This window comes from Aquarana catesbeiana, linkage group LG04 (genome assembly GCF_042186555.1).
Source record: "Aquarana catesbeiana isolate 2022-GZ linkage group LG04, ASM4218655v1, whole genome shotgun sequence".
NCBI classification, from domain to species: Eukaryota; Metazoa; Chordata; class Amphibia; order Anura; family Ranidae; genus Aquarana; species Aquarana catesbeiana.
Window position 1 is genome coordinate 603,478,295 of NC_133327.1, and position 18,172 is coordinate 603,496,466.

Below are 18,172 nucleotides of genomic sequence, written 5' to 3' on the forward strand. Positions count from 1 at the left end.
AGTTTTTCTCTTTGTCTTTTTTTATGATATTTGTATGTTTTAATATGTTTTTGGTAGGGTTGTCTCGATACCACTTTTTTTTTTTTTAAGACTGAGTACAAGTACCGATACTTTTTTAAATGTCACGTGACAGGTTTTTTTTTTTTTTTTTTTTACAATTTATATATATATTATACACTAGGGCTGGGAGATTTTCTTAAAAAAAAAAATTTTCGATTCTCCTAAAAAAAAAAAAAACTCGATTCACGATTTGTGGACACCACGCCGGTCCCGAGGAGCTGCGGGCAGGAGTTTTTAGGCGAGGCCGCGGCTTCGGCCTAGTCCGCGGCGTCCGGTCTCGCGGACTAGGCCGAAGCTTCGGCCTCGCCTAAAAACTCCTGCCCGCAGCTCCTCGGGACCGGCGCCGTAAAAAAAAAAAATCGATTTGCTTAAATTTTGAATCGATTTGACCTCTCAACTCGATTCAAGATTTAAATCGATTTTTTCCCCAGCCCTAATATACACACACATTTTTTTTTTTTACAGTGCTTTCTTTTTTGGGGGCGGCGGGGGGGGGGGGTGGACAGACAATGTCAGTGTTTATTTTATTTTTTATTATTTTTACAATTTTACTTTGTTTTTTTTGTTTTTTTTCTTTATTCAACGCTGTTGGGGGTAGGTAGACTTTGGTGAGATGTCAGGTGTCTAAACAGTCCCCTGATATCTCCCCTTTGAGACATGGAAAGGGACTGAGGATAGAGATTCCCGAGTCCCTTTCTCTGCAGCCTCAGCTGCACTGAAGATGAATGGACATGAGACAGCGACTCCTGTTCATTCATAAACTGAAGCATTGTAAACACAGTTTACAGTGCTCAGTTATGAATGGACAGAGTCAGTGATCACTGACTCTGTTCATTCGGAAAAGGAAGGAGTCAGTAAATTACATATTTACCGGCTCCTTCCTCCGACCTCCATCCTGAAAGATCTGGGACTGGGGGTGGGGGGTGGGGGGAGCACATGGAGGGGGAGCGGAGGAGGAGGAGGGGGGACCGAAGGAGGACAGGGGGGATCGGAGGAGCGCACAGAGATTGGAGGAGTGGGGGAGACCAGAGAACACAGAGGACACTCGTGGACAATCGGTGTGGCGGCGGGGGACATTATAATCACAGATCTCCCTGTGTGGCTTTCAGTAAAGCAGCTGAAAGCCGCCGCAGCCACACTGATTGTTTCTGAGTGTTCAGGTATCGGATTAGGCATCAGGAGCATTTACACGAGTACAAGTACTCCTGCAAATACTCGGTATCGGGACTGATACTAGTATCGTTGTCGGGACAACCCTAGTTTTTGGAATAAAAATTTTACTTTTATATCTACCCCTTGTATGTCAAGCCTAAGTCCATAATAGCCTCAGTCCACTCTCTGTATTAACATGTATACATTTTAAGACTAAAGTGCCATTGACCATTGTAGCTCCCCCCACCCTTCCCTTTTTTTTTCATAATGTAAAACTTAAAAAGTCGGTGTACTCGGGGTAGAAAAGCACCCGATGTTTAGGGTCTCAGCTAGTAAATGTTGTTAATTTCTTCTTCAAATTATACTTGATAGGTATAGTTTCCAAGGCAACCTATACATAGTGTTAATGAACCTCCAGCCATGTGAACCTGTTAATTGAGGACCTTTATATGCGGCTGTTGAATTATAAAAAGAGCTGTTAAAAGGAACCTTTTAATGTCATATATGCAAAAAGGTGATAAAGGAATAAATATTGTTTTATTACAGGAATAGTCAAGCACTTGATGAAGGATGTGAATTAAATAATGGCTCTGCATGTTCCACAAGTGACTGTGGGGCAAAAACTGAAGTGGAAGAACCTTCCTGCTCAGGCATGGATAATATCAAGCCAGTTTCATCACGACCATGTGAAAAGAGAAAAGATGAAAACTGCTCTGATTTGGTATGTCTTTAATAAAATTCACAGGGATTTTATTTTCATTCTAAATGTGTTAGAAGAATGTATGATAAGTAGAGCTGCACAATTTTGGCTAAAATGAGAATCGCAATTTGCTTAGAATAAAAATCACGATTTTCTCGCAATTCTCTCGGCGTAACATCATCTTTCACATTATACAAAAAAATTGGGCTAACTTTACTGTTTGGGGGGGTGTGGCCAAGACCGGCATGTGAGAGGACGCACTTCTCACAGCTCCTCCCTGATCCGTCCATTGATCCTTCCCCAGCATCCCTGATCCTGCTCTCTTTGGCTCCCCAGCTGGCTACTGAGACCCAGCACCTCCCGGACCGACCGCCGACACTCTGCTCATGGGGGAAGACCCGCCGAGGCCCGCTGGAGATGGCGGGACCATACTCCCAAGATGGCGCCGCCGCAGCGGCAGCCTTGGCACAGCGCACGTTGCGAATGGCTGACAAGCCCAGAGAAGGAAGCAGCAGAAAATCACAGAAGCCACAGCAGTACAGAGACATACTATACTACACCCAAAAATTACAGGGTCCTGTGGCTACTGAAGGGGGGGCAGCAAATAGAGGGGAAGATGCAGGCCTGTTTACACAGGCAGACTGGGGCCATGACACAGACAGCACTACCAGCCACTCCATGGATGATGCAGCTCACACCCCCCCCCCCCCCCCCCCCCCTTCAGAGGATACATCAGAAACTCTGGAGCAACCCACATTAGCTGAAATATTGAAGGCTGTTCATATGTGCACAGCTACAGTTATTGTCATGAAGGATCAGTTTTGGGGCCTAAGAGATGAGATGTCACTTTTCAGACAAGACCTTCAAAAGGTTAGAGAAAGAGCTACAGCAGTTGAGAGCAGAGTGTGTGATATAGAGGACAAGCTACCTCCACTCACACGAGAAGCCAGAGCAGCACACCGCATGGCCCAAGACACATACAACAGAGCAGAGGACACAGAAAATCGCTTACGCAGAAACAATGTCCGCGTTGTTGGTCTCCCCGAGAAATCTGAGGGCAAAGACCCCACTACATTTGTGGAAAACTGTCTTGTTGAGATTTTTGGCCGGGAAGCATTTTCCCCATTTTTCACTGTGGAAAGAGCCCATAGAGTGCTGGGCCAGCCTCCCCCACATGGAGCCCTTCCCAGGTCGATGCTGGCCAAACTACTACATTACTGTGACAGAGAGGTAGTACTATGCTACGCACGAGAGCGGGCAAATGTTAAATTCAACGGAGTCAGAGTGTCATTTTACCCTGACTTTTCTGCTGAGGTACAGAGGAGTAGAGCAAAATTTGGGGATGTGAAGAAACGCTTGAGGGCCCTGCAATTACCATATGCCATGCTCTACCCAGCTAAATTACGTGTGACAGCAGACGGGCATGCACAGTTCTTTGAGTCAGCTAGGGAAGCGGCGGCCTGGCTGGATTGTAACGAACAGGCCTTGGGCCACCACCGAGCGGATGCAGAAGGCGACTGACCCTGACACCATATTAGAGATAAAAAGCATGACAATCTGCCTGGCTGCTAAACTCTTCATATTGATGAGATGCCATTCTTACCTTTTTGCTTCTTTGAAACTCCTTCATCCTATCCGGCTCCTCTTCCTTTACCTGTTTGCCGGGGGACACTACATTTCTACAAATGCTAGAAAACTAACTGTGACTTCCCTTTCAACTACCCTATATAACTCTTTGTTCAATCTGAAATGCAAAGAGAATCAGTTAGCCTATCATTAATCTGTGTTGCAGTAAAAAGATTTTCCCTGTTGGCAAAGCTAGTATGGATGACTTTACTTTTTAGTTCTCTACTGGCACTTACCAATGTAAGAGCTCTACGCCGAACATGGAACTACCTAATCACAACTGCACTAATGATTGTTGGCACTGTTGTGCCCTGTTGTTTACAGTGTAAACTATCCTACAGTCCAAAGAACTACTCTTTTCTGATCTGTTTTTTTTTTTTTTTTTAATATATATTATCTCTATGATTGACAGTGCTACATCCAGAAATCAAACTTGTCCTGTTCACTAATTATCAGGAATAGTTTCTAGCCAGAATTGCATTTATTTGTCTGAGATAACCAATGCTTTCTTCAACATTGTTAAGACTTAATGCAGCAGCTCTATAGGCATATAGAGAGTCTGGAGGTCCATGGTTAAGCACAATACGGGTACCGACTTATGCTACCAAGGTTTCCCGGAACTCACCTTGCCTAAACACATGTAAGCATTATATATTAAGTCACACTTAATGACTTTAGATGATTGACACGTGTGGATGACTGGGATATGGCTGAGCTCATGGGCATGCGTTAAGTGACAACGTTGTCAGTTTTTACCTTATGCAATCTCCTATTGTTTATGCTTTCCTTTCAATTATTAAAATGTTTTTCTACTAATTGTTCTAATAAAGTTATATCAGGTTAAACCGCAGTTTGTTCCTTTTCCTTCACTGAAGGTAAGGACACCTTGGATCCTATTCCCACTCCCCTTTTATTTTGACTACTTCTCCTGTTCTGACAAGGAACACCACCCTATTAGGTGAGCCAGTAACCTGTTACCTGAATTGACCAACGATACTGGTCATCAGGACCCCGTCCATTGCGTTTTTTACTACGATTTGTTCACCTGTCACCCTGATGGTACAGCAGTCCACCACCACCCCATCTACCTTGCCCCTCGTGGATACTCCATAATGAGGGTGCTTAAAAGCCCCACCCAGATACTGATTTTGCCCTCAAAATGGCGGGTTCTTCATTGATCTCCTGGAAAGTTAGGGGCATGAACTCCCCCTTAAACGCACAATGATACTTACATCTCTGAAAAAGTTTTATCCTGCCCGTCTTATGTTTACAGGAAACACATCTGACAACTGAAACCAAAAGTTGCCTAAAATATTAATGGATAGGTTGGGCGTACCACTCCACTCACACCTCCTTTTCCTGGAGCGTGAGTGTGGTGGTGCACAGGTCCCTGGATTACCAAGAATGTGCTTCCAAAATAGATCCAGAGGGAAGGTTTTTGTTTCTATATTGTAGTATTGGCATTCTGAAATGTATTTTGGCTTGTGTCTACATACCTCCCCCATTTGACGCCCAGGTGCTTCGACTTCTCCTGCAATTTTTAGAGGGGAAGCCGAACCTCCCAATGCTGCTTGTGGGGGACTTCAATAGCTGGTTGGACCCAGCTCTGGACAAAACATGCGGTCCCGGGAACACAAGTTCCCCATAGGGCAACTCCTCTGGCTAGATTACTACAGGAGGTGGGTTGGCTAGATATATGGAGACACCAAAACCCTGCAGCTAAACAATTCTCCTGCTTTCTCGAAATCCCAAGGGTCCTTATCCAGGATAGACTTAGCGGTGGGAATCTCAGCTATGCTCCCCTCGGTCTCAAACATTTCCTACAAACCCAGATGCGTATCTGACCACTCCTATATGGTGATAAACCTTATTGTAACTCAACCATCTACACTCCCAAAAGCACCCTGGAAATTTAACGCCTTTTGGCTTCAGCTATTCCCTTCCCCTGAGGAACTGGAGGGGAGCATTCGGAAGTTTTTTACTCACCAGCCTGACTCAGTATCCGTCCTCACTGAATGGGAGGCATTTAAAACTTATCTTAGACGACTACTTAGTAAAGAGGTTACCAAGGTTAAAAAAAAAAAAACTGGGGAACTATTTTGTTATCTGGATAAGATTGTTTTCCCAAACCTCTCAACCTCTTAAAGTAAGGATTTAGACTCTACATTAACTTTGGAGGAGTTACAGACAGCGGTGGCAGAGTTTCCTAATTGTAAAGCTACAGGGGGGACGGCATCCCCATGGAGATCTACAAACACTATTCAGAGATATTACTACCCAAGTTGGTAGAGGTGTTTAATGCTGCAAGGGAGCAAAATGTCCTTCCATCTTCTATGTCTAAGGCCCATATTGTGTTAATCTTAAAACCAGGTAAAGACCCAGTGGACCTGGCCTCGTATAGGACGATTTCGCTACTACAATCAGATATAAAAATACTGGCAAAAGTACTAGCTCTCAGGCTAAACAAGGTAATTACTTCAGGCATACACCGTAACCAGGCGGGATTTATGCACAATAAATCCACGGCAATAAACCTTAGAAGACTTTTTCTTAACATGCAATCCCAAGCTGATAATATGGGCAAGAGGGCTCTTCTGTCACTAGATGATATGAAAGCCTTTGACAGTGTAGCATTGCCAAATCTCTGGGAGGTACTGAAGCGATTCAGCTTTGGTGAAAGTACATCTCTTGGGTGCGTCTGCTATATCATTGCCCCCAGGCGGTCATTAGAGAGGCAGGTAGAATGTTGCTATCATTTGCATCAGGCCGGGGCACGTGGCAGGGGTGCCCTTTGTCCCCCCTGCTGTTTGCCCTGGCAATAGCACCATTGGCGATCCAGATCAGAGACCAGAAGGATATCACCGGCTTCTGCTATGGAGATAGACAGGAGAAGGTGATGCTCTATGATGACGATACAATGATTCTGCTGGGTGATATAGATCAATCCATGAGTAAGACGATGGATACGGTGGTCCATTTTGGGGAGTATTCAGGCCTAAAACTAAACTGGACTAAGTCAGCCCTAATGCCAATAGATGACGTACAACACGGAGAGCGAGTGGGAGATATCCCTATAGCCACCTCCTTTAAATATCTGGGGATACAGGTGACGCCGCGAATCAGGGAATATAGCCAGCTAAATATCTCCCCATTATTGGTCAGATTTCGCTCACGAGTCAAAACTTGGAATGCTCTGTGCATGTCAGTTGCGGGCAAGGTGAATCTAATTAAAATGATTCTTATGCCCCAACTGCTATACATGCTACACAATTTCCCAGTAGTGATCCCACTAAAGACCTTTAGGATAGTGAATACCATATTTTGCGAGCTGATATGGAAAAACCGACCCCCTAGGATAAAGTTAGAACACCTGCAACGCCCCAAGGATGACGGTGGCCTTGCATTGCCGAATCCATGGGTGTATTATTTGGCATCACAACTGCAACACTTGAAAGGCACCATGGTCCCGGAGGGAGACCCAGCAGACAGAACCCCCAGTGCCTCAGAACACATTGTGCTCCATACCGTAGGTGGAAAATCCATTCCAACTGCTCTTGAGGCATTAGCTTTCTGAAAACCTCAAAAAACTTCCCCACATATAGCTTAATACAGAAGATATGGAACAAAACCAGGTATTTACAGAGGGCGACAGGTATTAACAAGTTCAGCCCTATTTGGGTAAATGATTCCTATCCTGAGTTAGCCAAGTTGCTACATGCGGAAAGGTGGAAGAGGTGTGGTGTTTTCTACCTGACACAAATTATTAGTAATGGTAAATTACTGCCTGTTGAAACTCTGAGGGAGACATATATGCTACCAGCACATATACACTTTTATTAAACTTTTACTATATGCAACTCAGACATGCATTCATAGCCCAATCGAAGGCCTCTGAGTGGCACGTGGACTCTACACCCCTCCTCTTTCAGCTTAAGACAGCAGAGACCTCTAAGGGATTCATTTCCCAGAGTTATGGTACATTACTCCATAAGTACCTCACAAAACACCCCCTGACAGTTAAAAGAAAATGGGAAACGGATGTAGGACCCCTAGACAAGGATCAGTGGGAGGAAGCCCTACAGTCAGTTGTCATATGCTCCCTGAATGTGACACAAAGGTTGACACAACTATATACTCTCCTGAGAGTATACTACACGCCTCACAGATTGCATAGAATGGGACTGCTACCCACACCTATGTGTACTAGATGTAAAAGGGACCATGGGGACTTGATACATATGCTCTTTTGTTGCCCCAAACTGCATGTATATTGGAAGGGGGTGACAGACACTCTAAACACAGTGTTTTAGGTGTCAGTCCCATTGGACCCTAAACACTGCATTCTGAATTTGCTAGATGAGCTGGAGTGGGAACCCCATACCAGAGAAGCCCTCACTAGGGCCCTTTTTATGGCTCGCAAGTTGATAATGCTACATTGGAAGTCTGAATCGCCCCCTTCGGTAAAGGAATGGATTACTGCACTAGGCAACGCACTGAGAATGGAAAAAGTTATATACCAGCATAGGGGATGCTCAAAAAAATTTGAAAAACTATGGGAGCCATAGTTGGGAACCCCGGGGCTCGCTCCAGATGACCTAGTCATGGATAGACTTTTGAGACTCAATATGAGCTAAATACGCTACACATTCTGAACTACCACTAGATTAAGGTGGGTGGGTCAAGCTGCTGTGGAACCTGACCAAGATTGTATGATATTTGGTGATGGTGACTATATTAAAATGAAAAAGGCACAGTTTTCATTGTATATGGAAATATATACATTTGTTATGTATGATTTAACTGTGAATCTTTGGACTGTATGTGTTTAATTCTAAATAAAAAACTTCTTTTTGGATTAAAAAAAAAAAACTTTACTGTTTAGTTTTTTTTTTTTTTGATTAATTGAAGTGTATTTTTCCCCAAAAATTGTGTTTGAAAGACTACTGCACAAATACAGTGTGACATAAAATATTGCAACAACTGCCATTTTATTCACTAGGGTGCCTGATTTAAAAAAAAAAAATTATATATATATATATATATATATATATATATATATATATATATATATATATTTTTGGGGGTTCCAAGTAATTTTCTAGCAAAAAATGCTGATTTTAACTTTGTAAGAAACAGGCGTCAGAAAAAAGGTTTAGGCCTCTTTCACACGGATGATCCGTATGTCCGTTTTTCATCCATCCGTTTTCGGATGAAAAACGGACATACAGTCATCCCTATGGAGCGTCGGATGTCAGCGGTGACATGTCCGCTGACATCCGACCCGCTCCGATCCGAAAAGTGTAACGGAGGAAAAACCTACTTTTTCCTCCGTTTTCGGATCGGATCGGATGACGACGGACACTACGGACCGTCATCATCCGATCCCCCCATAGGGGAGAGCGGCGCTCTGACAGGTCCGTCGCTGCACAGTGTGCAGCGATGCACCTGTCATCTTCCTGCTCAGCGGGGACCGGCGGAGCTATCCCCGCTGAGCAAGCGGATGTTCACGGGGCGGATCATGACTGATCTGCCCCGTGTGAAAGAGGCCTTAGTCTTTAAGTGGTTAAACTTCCCTCATGTCAGACGAAGTTCATTCCTTTGATATAAGAACAAAAAGTTACAATGTTTATAGTTACCTACCAGTGCAGACAATGTTGTGAAAAACTTGGAAGGCTGCCCATTTTTTTTCTATTAACAGCTGAGTGAGCAGAGAACTCTCTACACTTGTTACATGAATGAATCGGGAAATTCGGCATAGAGATCATGAGGGGGATTGAATCGAGATCACAATTTTTTTTAACGTCTAATCGTGAAGCTCTAATGATAAGCATATAAAATCAGCATTAAATCTGTCGCAATAATAACTATTCCCTTGTTAGTACATCTATAATTGGAACTCTATACCCAAAAGTGATAATTAATTTTCTTTGGGTAGAGGATTAGATTGAATCTCTGCTTCACCCATATGGGATAGGCAAGAGGTTTACTTAAATTGGTTCTAAAGGCTCAAGCTTTTCTCTGTGAAGCAGTCCCCCCCCCAAAAAAAAACTTACCTGAGCCCGATCTTCCTCCAGCGCTGTGCACGAGAGCCTCCTCATTGGCTGAGAATGCAGTGGCAGCCATTACTGTCAATCACAGCCGGTGAGCCAATGAGGAGAAAGAGAGGTGGGACCACGCCGCGGCCCTGTGTATGATGGACACACAGAGCAGCGGCCTGGGGAGCGAGCCTGCCTGGGTACCCCCATAGCAAGCTGCTTGCTCTGGGGGCACTTGGTAGGAGGGAGGGGCCAGGAGCGCTGGTGAGGGACTCAATAGGAAGAGGATCCAGACTGCTCTGTGCAAAACCACTGCACAGAGCAGGTAAATATGACATGTTTATTATTATTTTTTTTGAAAAATTGACAATTTTTATTAATTTTTCCAGAAGAAAACAGAAATAATAACATAGAGTACAAGGTAATACAATATAGAGCGTAGTAGGTACTTCTGAGGTAGAATCCCATCTTGATAGCACTCTTAAGAAAATGCTGGCCATCATGTGCATGTCGTTCTGATTGTTAAGAACAGTTTACATTGCCAAAATATTACCTTAGTCATATATTACTGGTTGTATACCTTGTGTAACATAACAAAAATTAAATAGATAATAGTAAATAAAAGACTATAAGGTAGAGAGAAGAATAGAGAAGAGGGGAGGTTAGCAGAAGGTTTAAAATCGGGTGACTAAGAGTAGGTAGAGAGTAGGGAAAAGAGATGAAGGTAATGGAGCCTCGCCCCGCCCCTGAAGCCCAACCCTCCCCCACCAGGAGAGGAAATCACCAACCCCAGACCCATCACATAGAAAATTTGGTTATGGGGTTTTCAAAGAGGACCCACAGCTCCCATATTTGATTATGCTTTTCAAGATTGTCATTTAAGGAGGCTGTGAGATATTCCATTCTCTTGACATCTCTGATCCTGGAATGCAATTCCGATATCGAAGGCGGTTCGCTCTGCTTCCATTTTAACGCCACCAAGCATCGTGCGGCAGTTAATATATGTGACAATGTTTCTTAGACCTTTTAGGGAGAGAAGTTGGTGGGAGACCCAGCAAGAAACCCTTCGGATCGTAAGACACCTCAGCATCCAGGATGGACCTAAGCAGGGAATTAACCATCTCCCAGTACGGGGCAATCAGAGGACAGGTCCAGTAAATGTGAAATAACGTCCCTCTGTCATTATGTCATCGCCAGCAACGAGAGTCAGACAATGGATAGATGGAATGGAGCAAGTCTGGGGTTTGGTACCAATGGAACAAAATCTTATATTGGTTCTCTTTATATAGCGTGCACATAGAGCTTTTAGAGGCCTGAGACCAGATAAGCTGCCATGTGTGTGGAGGGATGTCCACACCCAAGGCTCACTCCCATTTACCCATATATGCATGCCGAGGACCCTCTGGCGAGAAATCATGCGTTAGGAGCTGGTAGGTCTGCAAGATCATGCCTTTAGGAGATGAGCTCTCCAGGCACAACTTTTCAAAATCGGTTAATGGGGAGAATTGAAGGTTAGGAACTAGAGATTGTGCATAATGTCGTATTTGTAGATAGCTAAAAAAGGCTTGTTTGGGAATGTCAAATTCTTTTTGCAGATCTTGAAATGATCTTAATATGCGGGTCCTAGGGTCAATCAGCTGGCCGTAACGGAATAGGTTCTTTTCCATCCAGAAATGGGACATCTGTGAGGTCAGGCTGTCCGGGATGTTGGGAGTAAATAGAAAGGATGTAACCGGTGAGGAAAGGGTGGTAAGTGGATATGTCGGTTTTACACGTTTCCACAGCTGGCGTAGGAGAGACATTGGTCCCAGTAGCCGGGAGTTTTCCGAAGATACATCAGAACTCCATAACATGGAGTTCGGATGTATAGGGGCCAACCAAAGCTTTTCGATCTGTGTCCAATGATTAAAAGCGTGGAGGGTACACCAAGAGGCTACAGGGCGTAATTGAGCTGCCAGATAATATTTGGCTATATTAGGAAACGCTAGACCACCTTGAGCACGAGGAGCGTAGAGAACCGATTTAGCAATCCGGTGTCTCTTATAATTCCAAAAGAAATTAATCAGGTCACCGTGTAGTCTCTTTAGATATGAGGCTGGCATAGGTATCGGAAGTGTCTCAAATAAGTATAAGAGCTGGGGTAGGATCATCATCTTCAGGGTCGCTAGTCGACCAAAGAGGGATAATTTCAGGGATTTCCATTTAGTCAATAAGGCTCTAATAGTGATAAATAAATGGGCAAAGTTAGCTTTATATAGGGAATCATATGTGGTTGTGAGATGGACCCCGAGGTATTTTAAGGAGGAAGTTTTCCAGGAGTAGTTAAATGATTGCGAAAGAGCCGCCTGTGTCTGAGGAGACATATTAAGGGGCAGAGCCTCTGTTTTAGAATTGTTTATTTTATATCCAGATAGGGCACTATATCGATCTAATTCTACATGTAGGTTCGGCAAAGAAATGTGCGGTTGCGTCAGAGTAAGGAGAACATCGTCAGCATATAGGGAGATCTTAAAGTCTCTAATACGGACTGGGATGCCATGAATATTTGGGTTCTCCCTAATATGAGCCGCTAGGGGTTCTATGCAAAGGGCGTAGAGTAGCGGTGAGAGCAGACAACCTTGCCGCGTTCCGTTTGATATCGGGAAGGTGGCAGATGTGGCGTGTTGGGTGCGTACCATGGCTGACAGGGACGAATATAAGTGATAAATGGCTCACAAAAAGGGGCCTGTGATTCCGGCTCGTCGTAGGGTCGCAAACAGAAAAGGCCAACTTAGCCTATCAAAAGCTTTTTCTGCGTCAAGACTGAGCAGAAGTGCTTCTACTTTGGTCCTGTTTGCCACCTCCACTAGGTCAATAACCTTGCAGGTATTGTCCCCTGCTTGCCGCATGGGTATAAAGCCTACCTGGTCTTTGTGAATCAATGACGGCATAAAATTGTTTAACCTGTTAGCTAATAATTTCGTAAAAATTTTGAGGTCCGCATTAAGTAGCGCAATAGGTCTATAGTTTGATGGTAAGCTGTAATCCTTTCCAGGCTTGGGAATCAGTGTGAGATAAGAATTTTGCATATCTCGTGGGATAGGTGTCTCAGAAAGAAATGAATTAAACAGTGTTTTCATATAAGGAAGTAAATGCAGTAGGAAGGTTTTGTAGTACTGGTATGGGAATCCGTCAGGATCCGGGGCTTTGTTGTTTGGAAGTGATTTAATTGTGTCCGTGACCTCCTCCTCTGTAATGGGGGAGTTTAGAGTGGTCAGGGCGGAAGGAGTGAGTCTCGGTGTTTCACATTCTTCTAGATAAGAGTGGATTCTTTGGGTCAGGTCTTGTGGGGGAGGGTTATGTGGAACATTCGGATTGTTATACAAGGTCGAGTAGTAGTCATGAAAGATCTGAGCAATCTTAGTGGGATGGGTTTGGGGAATGCCATCTCCATCATTAAGATGGGCAATTGAGGCGGTCGCGACGCGGTCCCGTAGCTGTCTACCTAATAACGTATGTGGTTTGTTTGCCTTGTCATAATAGGTTTGCCTTAGTCGTATTAGCGCCTTCTCAATTTTACCTAAATCTATGTCTCTTAGACCAGCCCGTACCTGTACAATCTCTCTAAGAGTTTTTAAGGACGGAAAGGAGAGCAAACGTGCTTCCAATTGTTTAAGCTTGTCTAGTAGAGCTATACGGGCAGTGTTAGCATTCTTTTTGAGTGCCGTGGATAGTGAGATACATTGGCCTCTGAGGACCGCTTTATCACCCTCCCAGAGAGTGGCAATGGAAACCTCTGGTAAATTGTTTTCTGCAAAATATAATTTCATGGTTTTTCCCAAGTCATCCCTGGAGGGGTCATGTTTAAGCAGGAAATCGTTCAAACGCCAATGACATGTACGAAGGGTTCCCGAAGACAATGCCAGAGACAGCGTGATCGGGGCATGGTCCGACCATGAGATTGCTTGAATATCTGAGCTTTTGCAAGCTCTCAGGGTTGGGGCATTTACAAAAAAATAATCTAGGCGCCAATGAGATTTATGCGGGTGAGAGTAAAAGGTGAATTGTTTAGCTGAGGGGAAGGCAGTCCTCCAACAGTCAAACAGAGCGTATTTCCTAGTTAATTGACGGAAGAGAGATGATCTTCTATCAAGGGTCTTGGGGGCCTCACTCTGTCCAAGGGAGTGTCTGTCTAGGCAGGAGGAAAAAGTCAGGTTAAAATCTCCTCCGATAACCAGGTATTGATGGGGAAAAGCAAATAGTCGTTTATACACTTTAGATAGGAAAGAGGTTTGGTTAGTGTTAGGGGCGTAAATATTACAAAGTGTGAGGTTAGTATCCTTCCATGTACCTCTCAAGATGATATAATGTCCCTGGGGGTCTGAAATTATCGATTGTAACTTAAAGGGGGAGTCTTTTTTAAACAGGATAGCCACTCCAGCTCGTTTACGAGGATTAGAGGCTAAATATATCTGGGAGTAATACTTGGTGGCAAATGCCATATTATCGGTCTTAGTAAGATGTGTTTCCTGAGCGAAAATGATATCAGCTTTAGATCTTTTGAATTCCCTTAAGGCTAAGCTTCGTTTAGTGTTGGAGTTAAGGCCTTTCACGTCTAATGACAGTATGTCAATCATCGGGTGTAAATAAAAAAAAGGAGCATTAGCTTACCAAGACAACCGAAGTGGATTTGGATGTGGAGGACGGTGAACTGATGAGCCTTCATTTAAGACACGTACCTAGCAGGAAACATGCTTCTACAAACTGGACCTGGGCTCCAGAGGCGGGGGGCGCCCACAACATAGTAGATAAGAGGGGAATAGAGAAAAGAAAAGCCAATAGCAAAAGAGTAGAGAAAGATGTGGACGACAAGAAGAACACATATTAGTGCAAAATCAAATAACAGCCAAGTATAGTTTAACCCACCTATACAAGGTGGTGGGTCGGAAACCATCGAAGGGGCCCCCCCCCCATGTAGGAGGTAAAAACAATACTCTCCAAGGGGGTTAAGTGGGGAGCCACTCGAAGGTCTCCCGGGGGAGGATAGGACAGCTCCAGGCCGGTCGTCATCCTCTCCCAGATCCGCCTGCAGTTAAGTAATTATGCAGCACACCGTAATAAAGAAGCTAGATAAAGAGAAACTTATATTTAACAGCTATTAACTAGAATACCATTTGGTCTAAGTTAAGGCAACAGATAAAGTCGGCTGGTGCAGTTTTGCGCTCAGTATTAGACAAACCAGGATAGTATAGGGAGCATTGACCAGGATATAAGCCTAGAAACCCTTCCAAATAACCTTTTAGGAACCCAGGGAGGGTGAAGGTATTTAAATAAACGCAGTAGTATACCCTAATAAAGTATGGGGTGGAAGGGCAGGGAGGGATTGGGGGGGTAGAGAGTGGTGAATGCGGGGTGGGGGGGGATAGAAGGAAGGGCAAGGATAAGGAGATGGAGGGGAAGGGAGGCAAGGGAAGGGGGGACCCCATTGATAATTTGGGAGGGCTTAAACATGACAATAATATATCATCGGTGGTATACATACTAAACTTGCATAAATGCGAAACCATAAAACCGTAATCCCACATAATGGCAATTAGGGTCTAGCCCTCTATAAGGTAGGAAGAAAAAACAGGATAATTCCTAAACTCTTCGCATGATAGGCAGTAATAGTGACTCCTATACTAGTGACTCATCGTGACCCGGTATCTCTCAAGCAGCAAAAAGTTATCTCTGATGGGCAATTGCCGGAGGGCCATTGGAATGCGGCCTCTGTCGCTTTCTCCCGTTCACCTGAACCCAGGGCTCTGGGCAAGGTGGTGGGGTTGGTAGGGGGTCCCACCCGGGAGTGGGCGAAATCGGAATATCCAAATCTCTGCAAAATGAATGGAGGTCTTCCGGGTATCGCAGAGTGGTGGATCTCCCATCTTTCTTTGCTGTGAGGCTGAAAGGGAATCCCCAATGATATCGGAAGTCATGTTCCTTTAATGTTGTGAGGAGTGGTTGCAAGGAGCGTCTTCGCTGAAGGGTGATCCAGGACAAGTCCGGGTATAACTGTATGGGAGCACCATCGAAATCGATGGTGTGCATGTTGCGTGCTTTTCTCATTATGTCCTCCTTCAGGGCATAATTATGAACCCTGCAAATAACATCTCGTAGTCTTAGACCTGGTCCACGGGGGCGAAGTGCGCGATGGGCCCAGTCCAATTTAACTCTTTGATTTTCCTGGCGACCCAGTACATTATTGAAAATAGCTTGTAATGTGACTTGTAAGTCCTCATCCTGGGTCACCTCAGGGAGGCCTCGGACTCTAATGTTATTGCGTCTGCCTCTATTGTCGAGGTCCTCAAGGTGGCGTTGAAACTCTCTGAGGGCCGAGGCTTGTGTGGACAATCGATCATGTATATGGGAGATTTCCATCTTTGTATCATATGCTTCTTCTTCTATGGAGTGGACTTTAGCAGACAAGTAATGTAGATCAGTACGGAGCATGTTAATTTCAGATCTGCGTGTATCACGTACCTCTTGAATAAGCATGCGGAAGTCCTGTTTCGTAGGCATACAACGAACATAGTCTCTCCAAGAAGTACATGCCTCAGGTTCAGGGTCAGGGTCCATTATGGCATGAGAGTGTGAATCCCTCATAGTAATGGAGGGGGTGCCCAGCAGGGGGAGTCCCCTCTGAGATGCTTGCGGAGGGGTCTTGGAGTTAGGCTGCATTGCTGGGTCAGTGGCATATACATGGGCTGCATGTGAATAAGCCCCCTGCAGCTCATCAAGCTGTGGTGATGAGGAAGGCCCTGCGGCTTGGTTGGACTCCCTGCGGTGCGGGGATGAGGATAGTGTCTTGTCCCTTGGGGCCTGGGGTCTTTGTGGCAAAGAGCTTGGGTCCCACTCCTGCGCTGAAGTTTCCCACAAAGGGGAGGCCCCACTAGGCAGGGAGGAAACGGCTGGGACAGGCTGCCTAATGTGTTTCCCATAAGGGAAAGTGCAGGACCGGCCTGGATGTTAGTTGGTGGGAGCGGTGGGCGACCAGGCAACAAATCCCCTTCAGAGGCATACCTGTCGGTTCGCTGACCCGGGGAGAACCGCGGAGGAGAGGAGGAGAGGGCCGCTGCATATGTTGGTGGAGCCGGCGCCATCTTGACCTTGCGGTGTCCCGCCGGAGCTCCAAGGCCAAAGTACTCCGTAATGAGAGGTGGGGGAACCGAGGAAGATCTTGTGGTGTGTCCCTTAGGTTCTGTGTCTTTAGCCTTGCGAGGTTTGCCCGTGATTTTGGTGCTTTTTTGCTGCTTTTAGCTGTATGCAGGCGGATCTGGTCAGGAGCTCTAGAGAGACACGTCCGCTCCGGAGGCCATCCAAGCCACACCCCCGACATGTTTATTATTTTAATGTAAACTAAAAAAAATCAGAAGCTTTATTATCACGTTAACAGTTTCTCTCTCTAGTTGTACATAGTCATCTTCCTTTTGCTTCTTTGCTTCCCTGCCACTCCATTCATGTGGATAAAGCAAAGAGAAATACCTGCTACGTTAAGGTAAAGGAATGTGAAAGGCATGTGACTCATTCCCCTTTCTTCCAAGGGATAGCACTAATGATTTGCTACTCAGGCTATGACATGGAGTCCTGTGAAAATGGTTACTTAAGGCTTACAAAACCATCCTGTCTTCACAGAGCTAAATAAAGTCACAGAGAAGCAAAAGGTAAAAAAGTGTGTGTGCTCCTGAGGACCTCACCAGCTATGTGAACAAGTTCACTTCAAATCACATTAGAATTTATGTTTCCTGGGGACTTTGAAAGCAAAGTCTCAATGCTTGGTTTTCAGTTTTACATACTTGTTGCCACCATCAATAGGGCACCCCACATTACTCATTAAATGTGGGATATAGGCCCATGCCTGTGGGGGGCGAAATCTGGCCCTGGTAGTCACTCTGGCCCTTTATTTACTTTATTATGTCCCTGCCAACACTATGGAGCACTGGTATTATTATGATTGTAATATTGCTGCGTCATTCCCCTACCCCTCCTCTTTTGTACCAATTTGAGAAGAGCAACGGAGAATTACGATTATGTTTGCAACACCTCATTGTCTCATATAGTTATCTTCTGCACTATACTGTACTATATGGAAACTGTTATCTTTCTTTTGTAATGCATTGCACTCTGATATGCGTTAAAAGCATATTGATGGTCAGAGGTGCAAGTATTGAATTTGTACTTTCTCTAATAAAAACTACTGGAAAAGAAAAGGGCACCCCACTTAAACTGTTACATCTTTTATTTAGTTTATAATATGAAGAATGAAACAAATGGAATACAATTTTCAAGCTGAGCAGGAACAGAACTAGAAAATATGGCAGAGAGTTCAAGCAACTGAAGTCTTCAAGGTAGATGAGATGCCAGGAAATGCCAAATAGATTCTATCTGTAAAAGAAAAATCCCTTTTGGATTTACTGACCCTTTTAAGTTACCTTGTTACTTCCCAAGCCTTACTCCACAGAGTCCAAACTTTGAAAGTGTAACTGCACATCTAGTGCATTTACACATACTTTTTTAACACCCCCAGCCAGACTTCTACTCATCTCTCAATTCATCCAAGAATATCTAATCTTAGTGACTCCTT

At 44.6% G+C, this 18,172-nt stretch overlaps 1 protein-coding gene across 1 annotated transcript in view; it reads left to right on the forward strand.

Moving 5' to 3' along the window:
- APLF (aprataxin and PNKP like factor) overlaps positions 1-18,172 on the forward strand; it is a 369,085-nt gene that overhangs the window by 131,305 nt on the left and 219,608 nt on the right. The window contains exon 4 of the mRNA XM_073628226.1: positions 1,759-1,933. Within this exon, the coding sequence (XP_073484327.1) occupies positions 1,759-1,933 (175 nt within the window). The remainder of the gene's footprint in view (positions 1-1,758; positions 1,934-18,172) is intronic.